The sequence below is a fragment of the Sapajus apella genome, unplaced genomic scaffold (genome assembly GCF_009761245.1).
Source record: "Sapajus apella isolate SASKATOON/1434 unplaced genomic scaffold, GSC_monkey_1.0 scaffold259, whole genome shotgun sequence".
Taxonomy (NCBI): Eukaryota; Metazoa; Chordata; class Mammalia; order Primates; family Cebidae; genus Sapajus; species Sapajus apella.
This window is the reverse complement of record NW_022437199.1, coordinates 347021-362901: the sequence shown is the minus strand read 5'-3', so window position 1 is coordinate 362901 and position 15881 is coordinate 347021. Positions and strand designations below refer to the sequence as shown.

At 35.1% G+C, this 15881-nt stretch overlaps 1 protein-coding gene across 4 annotated transcripts in view; it reads left to right on the top strand.

Annotated features, from left to right (window-relative positions):
- The first annotated feature begins 4384 nt into the window (after nucleotides 1-4384).
- CLEC2D (C-type lectin domain family 2 member D) overlaps nucleotides 4385-15881 on the top strand; it is a 37084-nt gene continuing 25587 nt past the window's right edge. For 2 of the 4 annotated variants that reach the window (XM_032271891.1, XM_032271890.1), the window contains exons 1-2: nucleotides 4385-4652; nucleotides 12709-12819. In XM_032271891.1, the coding sequence (XP_032127782.1) occupies nucleotides 4592-4652; nucleotides 12709-12819 (172 nt within the window). In that variant the 5' untranslated portion in view covers nucleotides 4385-4591. Of the gene's footprint in view, nucleotides 4653-12613; nucleotides 12820-15881 lie in introns of those variants that run through there. The other 2 variants (XM_032271889.1, XM_032271888.1) reach the window with 2 other exon arrangements.

The window sequence follows — 15881 nt, the reverse complement described above, 5'->3', positions numbered from 1 at the left end:
GTTACCATCCATCATGCTGAAAAATCCAAGAAAAGTGGGATACAGGTCACTGAGAATAAATAATTTTATAAGCTTTTGTTCTTTCTTGTAACTTTTCATCAGTAGCTGTTCCAACAAAGCAAAATCTGATAATATATTGCTTTTATACTACTCAGTTGAGACATTCACATCTGTTGAGGAGTAATAGGTAACTTGAAGGGGCTTTTTTCTTTCCTATTATATCCAGTCAATTAGTCATCAGTTTCTGCCTCCTAATATAGACTCAACTAAAAAATTATATTTTGAAAAAAAGAAACAAATTTATTTTCCAAATGAAATTAAGATTACTCTATATGTGTACTTCTTTTCCTCACACTGCAACTCTCTAGGGATCATGTAAATACACATCACTGTATCTTCTGTATGGTATCAGCTGTTTAACACAGGGTTGCGTAAGAAAGTAAGCACAGTGATATGGCTTAGAAGTAATGAGATTCACATAGTTTAATATAAAGCTTTTGTGATAACTGGAGAGATATTTTGTCACATTTCTCCTTTCATAATTTGTGCTCCAGCCATCTCAAATTTTATGTGTTTTCCCAACTCTGCTATATATTCTCTTCTCTCTGGGCCTAAATGAAGAAACTGGAAGACTTCCTTCAACTGGAAGACTTCTTCCTTCACCTCAAATGCCTCCATTTTTAAAAAAAATTTATTATATTTTTCAAGACAGTCTCGCTCTGCTGCCCAAAGTGTATGATCTTGGCTCACCGCAACCTTTGCCTCTAAGGTTGAAGCAATTCTCCTGCCTCAGCCTCCTGAGTAGCTGAAACTGCAGGTGCGTGCCATCATGCTCAGCTAATTTTTGTATTTTTAGTAGAGATGGGTTTTCACCATGTTGGTCAGGCAGATCTTGAACTCCTGACCTAAGGTGGTCCATCCACCTTGGCCTCCCAAAGTGCTGGGATTACAGGTGTGAGCTGACAAGCCTGGCCTAAATGCCTCATTTATTTAGCTAACTCTAGCTGATTTTTCAGATGGTAAATTTGATTGGTAGGTACTTTCTTGGGAAAACTTCTTCTGGGTTAAGCACCCTCATTAGCTGCTCTCCTAATAAATTATTCTACTGCCCTTCACAGCTTGTTACAATAAGTCATGCATACCTACTTATTTTTCAGTTTTATATTAAGCTCCTTAAAGGAAGGGACATTACTGAACACTAAGAGTCCACCTGGCATGCTAGCTGAAAGTTACTGAATTTGAAGATATTTGTCAAAGGGTAAATGATTATGTGCATCTTTAGGACTCCACGATCTTACTTTCAGTTTAGTTTCCACAGAAGGAGAAACTTACAGCAATGTAAAAACCAAGAGATTGATATGAATAAATGATGTGACTAACACAGAAATACCATGTCATTTGATATTTGACCTTTATTTTTAAAGTAATTTTTATATCAGATCTTTCAGTCATGGGTTCTATCCCTTACTGTGAACTTAGTAATGTCAGTTAGTCCCTCACCCAAAAAGCTCCTCTGAAAAATAAAAATAATGTCAGCCTCATTAGTTACTTATGCCAATTAAATAAGAACACATATTTAAATCTCATATTAATGTGTCTGGAGCATAGTAAGCAGTAATAAGCTGCAGTTCTATGTAGTTATGCCAGGATAGTAATAGTAAAAGTAATATCTTTAGTTTTACCGGAAAGTCCCAGATCAGTGTGGAAATTCCAAGATAATGTGAAATTTATCAAGGCTTATTTTTTGTCCCCTTTAAGCTAAAAATAAAATCATAAAAGGATGTGAAAACAATAAGCCTGACAGTTCATATCCACTTCTGTGTATGATAATATAACTGGAGAGACATTAAACTCATGCTGAGAACAACTAGAAGAGCTAGACTTAAAGAAAAGGGACCTTTTCTTTCTGTCTTGCTTTTTTTTGAGACGGAGTTTCGCTCTTGTTACCCAGGCTGGAGTGCAATGGCACGATCTCGGCTCACCGCAACCTCCGCCTCCTGGGTTCAGGCAATTCTCCTGCCTCAGCCTCCTGAGTAGCTGGGATTACAGGCACGCGCCACCATGCCCAGCTAATTTTTTGTATTTTTAGTAGAGACGGGGTTTCACCATGTTGACCAGGATGGTCTCGATCTCTTGACCTTGTGATCCACCCGCCTCGGCCTCCCAAAGTGCTGGGATTACAGGCTTGAGCCACCGCGCCCGGCCTTAGAAAAGGGACTTCTTTAAGGCACTGGAGAGTACCTTAAAGGTACTCAAGGCAACTGGAAGGGGAACAAAGATTCTGGGAAGGAGCCACAGAGAAGCGAGTCAGCATTCCAGGAGCCACCCTTCTTTTAGGGGCATCTTGGCAGTGGGTCAGACGCTGAGATTCTGAGCAGAGAGCTTTAGTTACCAGGTATTTTTTTGGGGGGAAGAGAGAAAAATGTTTTCCTAAGCACTTAAAGGGCCAAAATCCCAAAGAGGAGATAGGGCCAAAGAAATCAGAAGAATTTTTCTCTCAAACTATGTTCCAAATTATTAAATTTCACAGGAAAAGAGGTTAGGAAGAAATATGTGAAAAACAGACTTCAACTTTTAGCAATCACACATTGTTCAGGAGACAAAATCAAATTCGGGTTCCAACAAAGAGAAGCAGCTTTAATAAAAAACAGGTTCTCGGCTGGGTGCAGTGGCTCACGCCTGTAATCCCAGCACTTTGGGAGGCCAAGGCAGGTGGATCACCTGAGGTCGGGAGTTCAAGACCAGCCTGACCAACATGGAGAAACCTCATCTGTATAAATTAAAAACAAATAAACAAAAAAACAAAAGTCAGGTTCTCAGATGGAATTACTAGAAGGCTTTATCATACATGCTAGGACAAACTAGAAATGAAATAGTAAAGAAAGAGATATATAGAATCTTACGGAAACGGAAATTCAGGCCTAACTCAACTTTGTCTCTATTCGATTAAGGCAATAGTTGTCCAATCTGGAACTTATTTCTCATGGGTAAGCAGGGACAGTTGTATAGAGTTCAAAAACAGGGAAAAGAAATGTATGGTGTCAGAGTTAAGATAGAAATTATATTTGGGGTAATGAGCATTACAGGACATGAGCCGGGCACATAGACTGTATTGTTTTATATGGCTTTATTTATATCTCCATCTAGGCACTTGTTACATGCTGTGTGTGTGTGTGTGTGTGTGTGTGTGTGTGTGTGTGTGTGTATTTTATTTATTTATTTATTTGACATGGAGTTTTGCTCTTGTCACCCAGGCTGGAGTGCAATGGCATCATCTTAGCTCACTGCAACCTTCACCTCCCCGGTTCAACAGATTCTCCTGTCCCAGCCTCCCATGTAGCTGGGATTACAGGTGCTTGCCACCACGCCTGGCTAGTTTTTGTGTTTTTAATAGAGACAAGATTTCACCGTATTGGCCAGACTGGTCTCAAATTCCTGACCTCATGATCCACCCACCTCAGCCTCCCAGAGTGCTGGGATTCTACATTACATTTTTAATAAAAGCTTATGATTTGTGCAGGGTACTATAAATTATATTTTAGTAAAAAGTGCCCTTACAGGCATTTATATACAAGAAATTAACACATCTGACAAGAAGCTGCTGCTGCTAAAGGGCCTCTGTACTCCTGGATTATTCCAGAGGGAGCACAGAAGCTGCATACCCTTCAGGCCCATTTTAGAAACTGTTTAGCAGCCATAGCAGCCACTTCCCAAAATATCTTGCAGATTTCTGCTTAATTGGGATTATGGCTATATTGGACTGCCACAAATCTCTGATTTGCAGTGCTGAGGACCAAGCTTTTTCTTTGAAACATCTTTGGAGAAAGGAGCCACTACTGAGTGAGGAGGGTGGGGAGGGAAAGCAAGGCAACTATGGGAGGGAGTTGGATCTGTGCACCACAATCTTAGCTTAATCATCACTCTACTACAGGGGCATTTTCTTAACTCCCGGACTCAGTTAATTTCCCATTTCCTATGTTTTTATAACACTTTTCTATATGTATGTGATATTTCAATAATAAAAAAGACTCTGAAGCACCCTGAGTCTAGCAGGTACTAGAGGAAGACAAGGTGTGTAGCTCTTTTGAAAGCAAGATATTTTTCAAATGAATGTAAACACTTGGGAATGAATTTTAATTTGATATTAAAATCGCTGTTGTCTTTACTTACCTAACATTCATTTCCTCTGAGAGCCAACTTTTCCTTTCAATAAAATCTTATTTTCTATCATAACATCACTTTGTGCCCCATATAGTAAAATTATAGTTTTTAATAATAAAGTAATTTAAAGTTATCAAGGATTATTTTCTCTTGAAACCAAAATACTATTAGAGAAGTAGCTTTAATATTTTTTCTTTTAAATTCTTACAAACACTCATTTTTTTGTGTGTGATGAGCTAATTTGTTTTGACAGAACTTGTGCTTCTTTTTTTTCCTCTAGCTATTTAATTTAAAGGCTTGACATTTTGAGTTACTGGGGCAGTTACACACTGACACATTTTAGTCATTGGGGCTTTTTCTATTTGAATCATTCTTGGAGTTGAGAAGGTAAAGACTGTGGTTGAGATCACACTTGGAAACTGGAGGCAAAATGAATGACAGTAATAATGTGGAGAAAGACATTGCACCATCTAAATTGCTGGCAAACCCAGGTAAGAAGCTGGGCTCTACAGAGTGAGTGTGGGGACTGGATGGGAGGCTAGTGGTATGATGGGCTCACACAGGAAAGGGGCTGAACTAATAAAAAGTTTTCCAGGATAAGAGATGGAATGCGGGAGTCCATAAATTGGTTTATAATTTGTGTAAAATATGCATATATTTATATTCCTAGTCCTAACAAGTAAGGAGAGAAAGATGTAAGACAATGAGATGAGGTTAAGTTTATGACTGAAAATAAAAATAATTTCACTAAAAAACCGACACAAACTCTACAGTGTTACTCAGATACAAGATACTGTCATTTTTCTATAGGTAGAAAACCTATCATGGAAGCTCATAAGAGAAAAATGGTAGAAAATAATATGTAAAGGACATTTACAAATCAAAAAAGTAAACAAAGGTTGAAGTAAAAGCTCAGTAGGGCATTCTAATGGAATTATCTTCCATTGGATGCACTGGAAAAAATACATATACACATTATATAAATATGTATATATGAAGCTTATTATTTTTTATTAAAAAGCTTTACTTGAAGATTTATATGATGATTTAGTAAGTGAAAAAAATGACTATTGTCATAGCCAGAGAAAATAAAGCTTTTATAACTTAGGACTTAAAAGATTGGAGTTCTTTTCTTCTCTACTTAAAAGGTAATCAATTTAGAGAAAAAGTAACTTGGGGGGAAACAGATGAACTCTAAATGTTGTTAAATGACATCAATTATTTCTTCACTCATTGGGTATTTTGAGCATTTTATACCAACTGCTTTGAAGCATTTGTCAGTTCCAACGTCTCTGTCATACCCTCCTTGGCTTGCGCTGTCTTGCCCCATGCAAGTTGACATTTTCATGGTTCTTCATATGCTGTGTAATTTCAGATTGTAATTTGAGCATTTTGAATAAACATTTAGTTAGACTGGATCTTATTTAAATTTTCGAGTATATTGACACTGTTGTTTTAGCAAGCAATCACCCTGATGGAATAAAGACAATCTGTGGGATCTGGTTCCAATATCGGTTCCATTTTGAAAACCTGTGTAGTACTATTCAGATATGTCTTTCCTGTGCACCAACCAGGGGTGAATTTGGGAACTATGCAATGCTTTATTCATTAGTTCAGGTCTTAACATCTTTAGTATGCCAATTAGAACCATATCTAGGCATGCATAGGTTGAGGGGCAGGTGAACCCAGGAGTTTATAAATAATGTTCATAGGTCTCTTTCTAAAGATCTTTCCTCTTCACCATTTGACCAGTGCTTTCAGGATCCCAGTGGCTTCTCCTTTCCAACCTCCAGCTAGAAATGTGGGGCTCCTTTTATTCTGATGTACCATACACTTCTGCAATCATAGCTGCATCTTTAAGCTCATGAGGCAGAAGGACAGTGAGGAAGATGAAAAAAAAAAAAAAAAAAAAGAAAAAGATTTGTCCCCACCCTCATGGAACCACAGCTCTACTAAATGGAGAAGATTGACCTTTCTCATGGTTTTGGCTATTGTTTGTTGCTATAGTTTCCACTACCATCATCAGATTACCTGAGGTTTGAGGTACACGAGAATGCAGACAAGAGAGAAAGAAAAAATAATGTGACATTTTCATACTCTATTTGAGGTAGGGGTTTGCTTTTCTGTCCCTCAGGCCATACCTATAGTGCTTCTCCTGGAGCCCTCTCTATTTTTTTTGCTGACAGATGCTCAATTCTATGTTTCTGGCTGTATTAAGTTCAGGAAACTAATATTAGAGGTGGGAAATTTAAATTCACCACTGATTTGATGGCTATTTAAATCTACATAGTCTTGTAAGATCTGCTGCTAGTATATCCTTTTTTTCTTTTGCTCTTTTTCTGTTTAAAGACCATGTTTTTAGAGCCATTTTGGGATCACAGCAAAATTGAGAGAAAGGTCATATTCTTCATTTTCTCCTGGTTGCCACACATACATAAACTTTGTCTTTGTCTGTTTTGTGCTGCTATTACAGAATATCTGAGACCAGGTAATTTATAATAAACAAATTTATTGGTTCATGGCTCTGGAGGCTGGAAAGTCCAAGATTGAGAGACACACCTGATGAGGGTCATTTTGCTCATCATCCCATGGCAAAATTTGGAAGGGCAAAAGAGCACATGTATAAGAAAAAGAGAGAGCAAGAGGCACCCAACTTGCTTTTTAACAAATCCAATTTCGTGATAGTAAACCCACTCCCATTATAGAAACATTATGACCTAATTACTTCTTAAAGGGCCCACTCTCAACACTATTGCATTGGGAATTGTCTAACACATGAACTTTGGGAGAAACATTCAAACCATAGCAGTCTCTAACATCAACATTCTTCACCAGCAGTACATTTATTACAATTAATAAATCTACACTGGCATATTGTAATCATACAAAATTGATAGTCTGATGGGCTTACCTTTGTAAGAGACCTGACCTTTCTCCCTGGCTGCCCTTAATATTTTTTCTTTCATTTTGACCTTGGAGTATCTGATGATTTGTGTCTTGTGGTTGATCTTCTTACGGAGTATCTTATTGGGGTTTTCTGGATGCCCTGAATTTGAATGTTGGCCTGTCTTGCTAGGTTGAAGAAGTTCTCCTGTATATATCTTGAAGTGTGTTTTCCAACTTGGTTCCATTCTCCCCGTCTCTTTCAGGTACTCCAATCAGTCATAGGTTCAATCTTTTTATACAGTCCCATAGTTATTGGAGGTTGTGTTCATTTCTTTTCATTCTTTTTTCTCTAATCTTGTCGGCCTGCCTTATTTCAGCAAGATAGTCTTCAAGCTCTGATATTTTCTCTTTTGCTTTGTCAATCTGGCTATTGATACTTGTGTTTGCATCATAATGTTCTCATGCTGTGTTTTTCAGCTCCCTTAGGCCATTTTTATTCCTCTCTAAACTAGTTATTCTGGTTAATAGCTCCTATAATCTTTTATTATGCTTCTTAACTTCTTTGCATTGGGTTAGAATATAACACTCTAGTTCAGTGAAATTTGTTATTACCTACTTTCTGAAGCCTTCTTCTGTCAGTTCATTCATCTCAGCTTTAGCATCATTCTATGCCCTGGCTGGAGAAATGTGGTGATCATTTAGAGGAGAAGAGGCATTCTGGCTTTTGGAATTTTCAGCGTTTTTGCCTTGGGTTTTCTTCATCTTTGTGGATTTATCCACATTTGATCTTTGAGGTTGATGACCTTTGAATGGGGTTTTTGTGGGGTCTTTTTGTTGATGTTGTTGTTGTTACCTTTTCTTTGTTTATTTTCTAAGTGAGCTCCTCTGCTGCAGGTCTGTTGCAGTTTGCTGGGGTCCACTTTAGATCCTGTTCACCTGGGTATCACAAATGGAGGCTGCAGAACAGCACAGATTGCTGTCTGCTTCTTCCTCCCGAAGTTTTGTCCCACAGGGGCACTGGCCTGATGCCAACTGGAACTCTCTTGTATGAGGTGTCTGGTGACCCTTGTAGGGAAGTCTCCCACCCAGTCAGGAGGCATTTATTTGTATGTGGGTGTCTAGTTGTTCAGCATCATTTGTTGAAAACATTATCTTTTCTTAATTGTATTGCTTTTGTTCCTTTACCAAAGATTTGTTGACTATATTTACCTGGGTCTATTTCTCTTTAGTCTACTACTCTGCTTTCTATCCTTGTTCATTAATTTATTTGTCTATTCTTTAACCAATACCACATTGTCTTGATTATTGTAGTTTTAGAGTAAATCATAGAGTCAGGTAGTGTCAGTTTCTTAACTTTTCTCATCTTCTTCAGTGATGTGTTTGCTTTTCTGGGTCTTTTGCCTATCTATGCAAACTTTAGAATCAGTTTGTTGATATTTACAAAATAACTTGCCGAGATTATTATTATCATTGCATTTAATCTGTAGATAAAGTTGGGAAGATTGATATCTTGGCAATATTAACTCTTCCCATGAACATAAAATACTTCTCTGTTTAGTTCTTCTTTGATTTCACTCTTCATTTTGTAGTTTTCCACATATAGATTTGGAACATATTTTATTAGATTTATAGCTTTGCATTTTATGTTTTGAATGATAATGTATATGGTGCTGTATTCTCAATTAAAAGTCCATTTGCTTATTTCTGGCATATGGAAAAGTTACTGACTTTTGTATGTTAGTCATGCATTCTGCAACCTTGCATATCAGTAACCTTGCATATCAGTTCCCAGAATTTTTAATTCTTTTTGATTTTCTACATAGATGATTATGTCATCTGCAAAGAAATACAGTTTTATTTCTTATTTTCTCATCTGTATACTTTTATTTTCTTTTCTTGTCTTATTGCATTATCTAGTACTTCTAGAACAATGTTGTAAAGTACTGATGAGAGGGAGATCTTTGCTTTGCTCTTGATCTTAGTGGAAAAGTGTCAAGTTTCTCACCATATTTGAGGATGTTAGCTGTAGGTTTTCGTAGATACTCTTTATTAAAGTGAAGAAGTTTTTCCCTATTTCTAATTTACTGAGAGTTTTGTCACAAATCTGTGTTGAATTTTATTTACTGAGAGTTTTTATCACAAATGGGTGTTAAATTTTGTTAAATTTTTTGTATATATTGATATGATCAAGTGATTTTTTTAGCTTGTTAATGTTATGGATAACATTAATTGATTTTTAAGTGTCAAACCTGTCTTGAATAGCTGAAATAAATTTCACTTGATCACACTATATAATTCTTTTTATACATCATTGGATTAGGTTTGCTAATTTTTCATTGAAGTTTTGCATCTATGTTCATGGGATATATTCCGCCATAGTTTTCTTTTATTGTAATGTCTTAATCTGATTTTCCTATTAGAATAAACCTGGCCTCATAGAATGAGTTAAGAAGTATTCTCTCTGTTCTAACTTCCAAAACAAACTATAGAGAATTAGTATGATTTTTTCCCTTAAATGTTTGGTTGAATTCACCATGAGCTTATCTTGACATGGTAATTTCTGTTTTGGAAGATTATTAAACACTGATTCAACTTCTGTAATAAATATAAACATATTTAGATCATCTATTTCTCCATGTATGAGTTTAGGCAAATTATGTCTCTCAAGTGATTGATCCTCTGTGTGGACATAGAACGGTCAATTTTAACATCCATGGGATCTGTAGTAATTGCCCCTTATTTATTTCTGGTATGAATAATTTTTGTCCTTCCCCTTTTCTCCTTAATTAGTCTGGCCAAAGCCTTATCCATTTTTTTTTTTTAATCTTTCAAAACCTAGTTTTTGGTTGTGATAACCTTTCTCTATTGATGTTTTATTTTTTTTCTTTTCTCTTTTTTGTTAAAGAAAGAAACAAAGAGAAAGAGAAAGGGGGAGAGAGAACAGGAATCTTGCTCTATTGCCCAGGCTGGAATGCAATCTAAAAATAGGTATTAAAAACCTCTTTTATGCCGATAATTGTACTTAACAGCAGAGACAGGAAGGAATAAGGGAAGAAAATAACAAACAAACAGCCAACCAATATTTCATTTAAATCTGTGAAATGCTATGCAAATGCTGAAGAGCGATTTACTTCCATTTATGTGGTCACTTTCAAAATAGGTGTAATATGATACTGAGAAAAATGTATGTTCTGTGGACCTGGAGTGAAGAATTCTATAAATATTCACTGACATTAAAATGATTTTTAACATAGGTGGATTAAATATCTACTGTATTTCCTTCTGTTTTCTATTTGTTGCCTTTGTTCTTTTTTTTTTTTTCCATTCTTTTCTTTTGAGACAGGGTCTCGCTCTATTCATTAAGCTGGAGCAGTGGTATAATTATAGTTCCCTGTACCCTTGAACTCCTAGGTCCAAGTGATTCTCCCATCTGAGTCCTGAGTAGCTGGTATTGCAGGCATGTTCCACTAAGCCTGGCTGATTTTTATTGAATTTTTGCAGAGACAGAGTCCTGCTATGTTGCCCAGGCTGGTCTTGAACTTCTGGCCTCAAATGATCCTTCTGCCTCAGTGTCCCAAAGGGTTATAAGTGTAAGCCACCACACCCAGCCTTGTCTTTCATTCTTTTTCTGCATTTGTAGTTTTTAACTTAGCATTTATAAAGTTTCATTTTTTTCCCATTCTTAGTATACCGATTATATTTTAAAAATTTGTTTTTAATAGTTACCTTAGTGTTTGCAATATACACTCACAACTAATGTAAGTTTGCTTTCAAATAATACCATACCATTTCACAGGCACTGTGAGTACCTTATAATAAAAAAAAAATCCTAATTCTCTGCCTTTATCCCATGTATAATTTCTGTTATTCATTCCATTTACATACATAAGCATATAAATATATATAAAAGATATATAAGCAAACATAATTAAATATAATACTACTATTATTTTGAACAAATTGTCATCTGTTAGATCAATTAAGAATAAGAAAAATAGTTTTATTTTACCTTCACTTATTTTTTACATTCTTTATAATAGAATTCAAGTTTCTAATCTGTATAATTTTCTTTCTTTTTTAAAAAATGCATTTAACTTTCTTGTTTTTTGGTATAAGACAGGTCTACTGGTAACAAGTTGTCTCAATGTTTATCTAAAAATGTGTTTGTTTCTCATTCACTTTGAATAATTTTTTCAGCTAAAGAATTCTAAGTTGATAAGGTTTTCTGCTCTTAACATTTTAAATATTTTTTTCCACTCTCTTCTTGCTTTCATGGTTTTTGGGGAGAATGTAAATGTCATTGTTTCTTTACACGTAGAATTTATTTTCCTCTGGATTCTTTTATGATTTCTTAAATCTTTGATAAAGAGGGCACAGGAATATATGCAAACTCTGAATTTTTCATTCAGTATCTCTGTCAACTGAAACTGATAAAAACTAAAATCTATTGATTAAGAAAAATATCTTGGGAAACATCAGTGTAAAGCTTGCTAATGTCTCTAGTGTTGAGGGGAATGTTAGAGGAAAATATGCCTATTTAACTAAGGACAAACCTAGATAAATGAACTAGAGGTGTGAACTGTATGCAAGAGATTGTGTCAGAATGGGTTTCCAACAATTAACTTTATAAAAGGTTTTATATACCTAAGACATTTTGAGATATAACACAAAAACAGGAAATTATACAATAAAAATATATAGCTTGATTAATTATTATAATATAAACACATTTGTTGACTACTGATATGGCCTGGCTGTCTCTCCACCCAAATCTCATCTTGAATTATAGTTTCCATAATCCCTACTTGTCATGGGTGGGACCCAATGGGAGATAACTGAATCATGGAGATGGTTACCCCCATGCTGTTCTCGTGATAGTGAGTTTTCATGAGATCTGATGGTTTTATAAGGGGCTTTTACCCCTTTGTCAGGCACTTCCCTCTCCTGCTGCCATGTGAAGAAGGACATGTTTGCTTCCCCCTCCACCATGATTGTAAGTTTCCTGAGGCCTCCCCAGGCATGCAGAACTGTGAGTCAATTAAATATATTTCCTTTTTAAATTATCCAGTTTTGGGCAGTTCTTCACAGCAGTGAGAATGGACTAATACAACTACTAACATTGTCTGAGAAAGATTCTTGTTATGTGGCTCAGAAGCCCTCCATGTATTCTTAAGTGTGCATCCTCCTATCTCCCAAGAATAACACATTTGACCTCTACAATAATCACTTTATCACTTCAGTTTTGCCTTTTTTCTCCAAAACAATGCCTTTTAAGTCTATTTTAATCAATAGATCACCTCTTAATATCTTTAAGAAATGTTTTTTTACATTTTTAGGCAGGAATCAGGATAATTTGCTATGTTGAATTTCTAACAATTTGGATTTTGTTTATTTCATCCCTGTGGTTTAGTTGATATGATACCCTCCAATTAAAAGGGTAACTTGAATATGGTAGCTGGAAAGTTAAAATCAATTGTTTTAACTTTGGAAAATGATTAAACTCTGGAGACAAAATAGAAAGTTCATAAGATCACAGGTCAGTTGCATCCTCTAGGGAAAAGGGAAGGAATTAAATAAAAATAACATTTTGATAGTTAATGTTTCTGGCAGTATTGTGTCTGTATTTAACTTTAAAAATGTTTTTCAATAATCTTTTCCCAGATTATCTACATTCAAAAGAGCATTGCAGTAAAGCTACCTTAAATTGGTGCTTATTTTTCTTAATCGTGTTTCTGACAATCATACTGTGTGGAATGACTATTACTTTAAGAGGTAAGTGAATTGTAATCTTTATTTCTCTAGAGATAATTGTACTTGTAAAAAGAAGATATGACATCTTAATAATTTTGTTATTCTTTACAGATTTTAATATATTGTCTCACTAATTGAGTTAAACTCCAATAACTTTTTAAGTGGCATCAAAAATTTTAATTATGTAAATAGGGTTCCATTATTACAAGTTTACTGAAGTGATCAGAGTCTTCAGAAGATACAACCAAATTACCAGTTATATTATGCTTAAATTTACATTATTGCTAGGTCTTTTATTGTGTAGTTTTACTGACTGTCTTTTCACTCAAGAATTCCATTTCCAATTAAGTGATTTCAAAGGCATTCCTTCTGACAAAGGTCATACTAAAATAGAGTTGTAGAAGTCTATGTAATTTATACAAGTGTGTTTATGCTTGAATGGAGTAAAACACCCCTTGTTTGTGGGGTATATGTAGACACCTGAAGATGCAGATAGTTCTAATTCCAATTGCCATCAATTGGAATATGTTTCTATTCGGGTCTTCCACTCAGAAATTTAATGCCATTTTTATCTTAACTGAGCACTTATAACTTTTAGTTTGATGTGCAATAGTAAAACTATCATGAATTTCTTCTTCTTTCTTCACAATTTCACAGACAGAAGATCTTAGCAATGTCAACATACTATTTTTTTTTCTAATTAATCTGAGAATTTTTATCTTTTCATTTTAAGGAAGCACTACATGGCTTCCTTTTGGCATACTTAAACTGCAAGCATTATTACCTTTGTGCCTTGGGCTTTTATTAAGTAAAATATGGATTACTTGAACACAGGAATCATGATATACTGTGAGAGTCAATTTGATTACCAAGATGGCTACTAAGTGACTAATAGGTGGGGAGTATCTACAGCATGAATATGCTGGACAAAGTGATGCTTCATGTGCTGACATTTTATCACCCTACTTAGAATGGTGCGCCATTTAAAGTTTATGAATTATTTATTTTTGAAATTTCCCATTCAGCACATTTGATCTCAGTTGACCATATGTAACTGAAACATCAGAAACCCAAACCACAAATAGGGGAGCCTAGTGTATTAGCCAATGATTCATTATGTGTTGTTGAAACAATATATTCTTAGGATATAGGCTGAGAAGATCAATGAATAGAGGATCAAATCATTGATCTTAATCGGCACTACAGGACAAATGGACCTAATAGACATTTACAGGATGTTTCATCCAACAGCTGAAAAATACAGTTCTTCTAATCAACAAATGGAGCATTATCCAGAATTGATCACTTGTTAGGATTTACAACAAGTCTGCGGCCGGGCGCGGTGGCTCACGCCTGTAATCCCAGCACTTTGGGAGGCCGAGGCGGGTGGATCACGAGGTCAAGAGATCGAGACCATTCCTGGTCAACATGGTGAAACCCCGTCTCTACTAAAAATACAAAAAATCAGCTGGGCATGGTGGCGCATGCCTGTAATCCCAGCTACTCAGGAGGCTGAGGCAGGAGAATTGCCTGAACCCAGGAGGCGGAGGTTGCGGTGAGCTGAGATCGTGCTATTGCACTCCAGCCTGGGCAACAAGAGCGAAACTCCATCTCAAAAAAAAAAAAAAACAAGTCTGCAAAATTTTTTAAAAACTGAAGGCATATTCAGCATCTTTTCTGACCACAATGGAAGAAAACTAGAAATCAATAGCAAGAGGAACTTTGAAAACCATATAAATACATGGATAGTAAACCACATGTTCCTGAAGAACCACTGGGTCAATGAAGAAAAAAATAATAAAATATAGAATATTTTTAAACGAATAAAAATGAAAATAAATCATACAAAAACCTGGTATGGAATACAGTTAAAGCAACACTTAGAGAGAAACTTATAGCAATAAATGCCTCCTACATCAAAAAAGTACAAAAACTTTAAATAAATTACTGAGTGATGCACCTTGAAGAATTAAAAAAGCAAGATCAAACCAAACCGAAAAATAGTAAAAGAAAAAAAAGTTAGAGCAGAAATAAAATAGAAACTTGTAAAATAAAATATCAATAATACTGAAAGTTGGCCTTTTGAAATGATAAACAAAACTGACATTTAGCCGGACTATAAAAAAATTAAAAGACCCAAAAATAAAAATTAGAGATCCAAAAGGAGACATGACAACTGCTACCACAGAAATTCAAAGTATAATTAGAGATTTATGAGCAACTATATGTCAATATATTGGAAAATCTAGAGGTAATGGATAAGTTCTGAGACACATATAATTTAAAAAGGTTAAATTATGAAGAAATCTAAAACCTGAATAGACCAATAACAAGTAAGAAGGTAGAAGCAGTAATGAAAAGTCTCTCATTTAAAAAAAAAAAAAAAAAAGCCCAAGACCCACTTGCTTTTCTGCTTAATTTAATGAAACATTGAAAGAATAATTAATACTAATCTTACTCAAATTTTCCCAAAAAAGTTGAGGAGGAGGGAATACTTTCAAACTCATTCTGAGGCCAGTATTACCTTGATACCAAAACCAGATAAACACACAACCAAAGAATACTACAGGCCAATATTTCTAATGAACTAGATAATAAAAGTCTTTAAAAAAAAACTAGTAAATTGAATTTGACAACATTTTGAAAGATATTTTTATCATGATAAAGTAAAATTCATCAAAGAGATGCAATAATTGTTCAACCTATGCAAATCAATACATGTGATACATTATATTAACAGAATGAAGAACAAAAGCCATATGATTATCAAAAAAATTCAACATTTCTTCATGTTAGAAACTCTGAACAAACTGAATATGGAAGAAGGAGATCAAAATGATAACAGCCATATATTTCAAACCCAAAGCTTGTATCATACTGAATAAAGAAAAACTGAGACCTTCTTAACAGAACTGGAAAAAAACACCTTAAACTTCATATGGAACCAAAAGAGAGCCTGCATAGCCAAGCCAATTCTAAGCAAAAAGCAAAAAGAGGGAGGCATCACACTACCGGACTTCAAACTATACTACAACTCTACAGTAATCAAAACAGCATGGTACTGGTACCAAAACAGAGATATA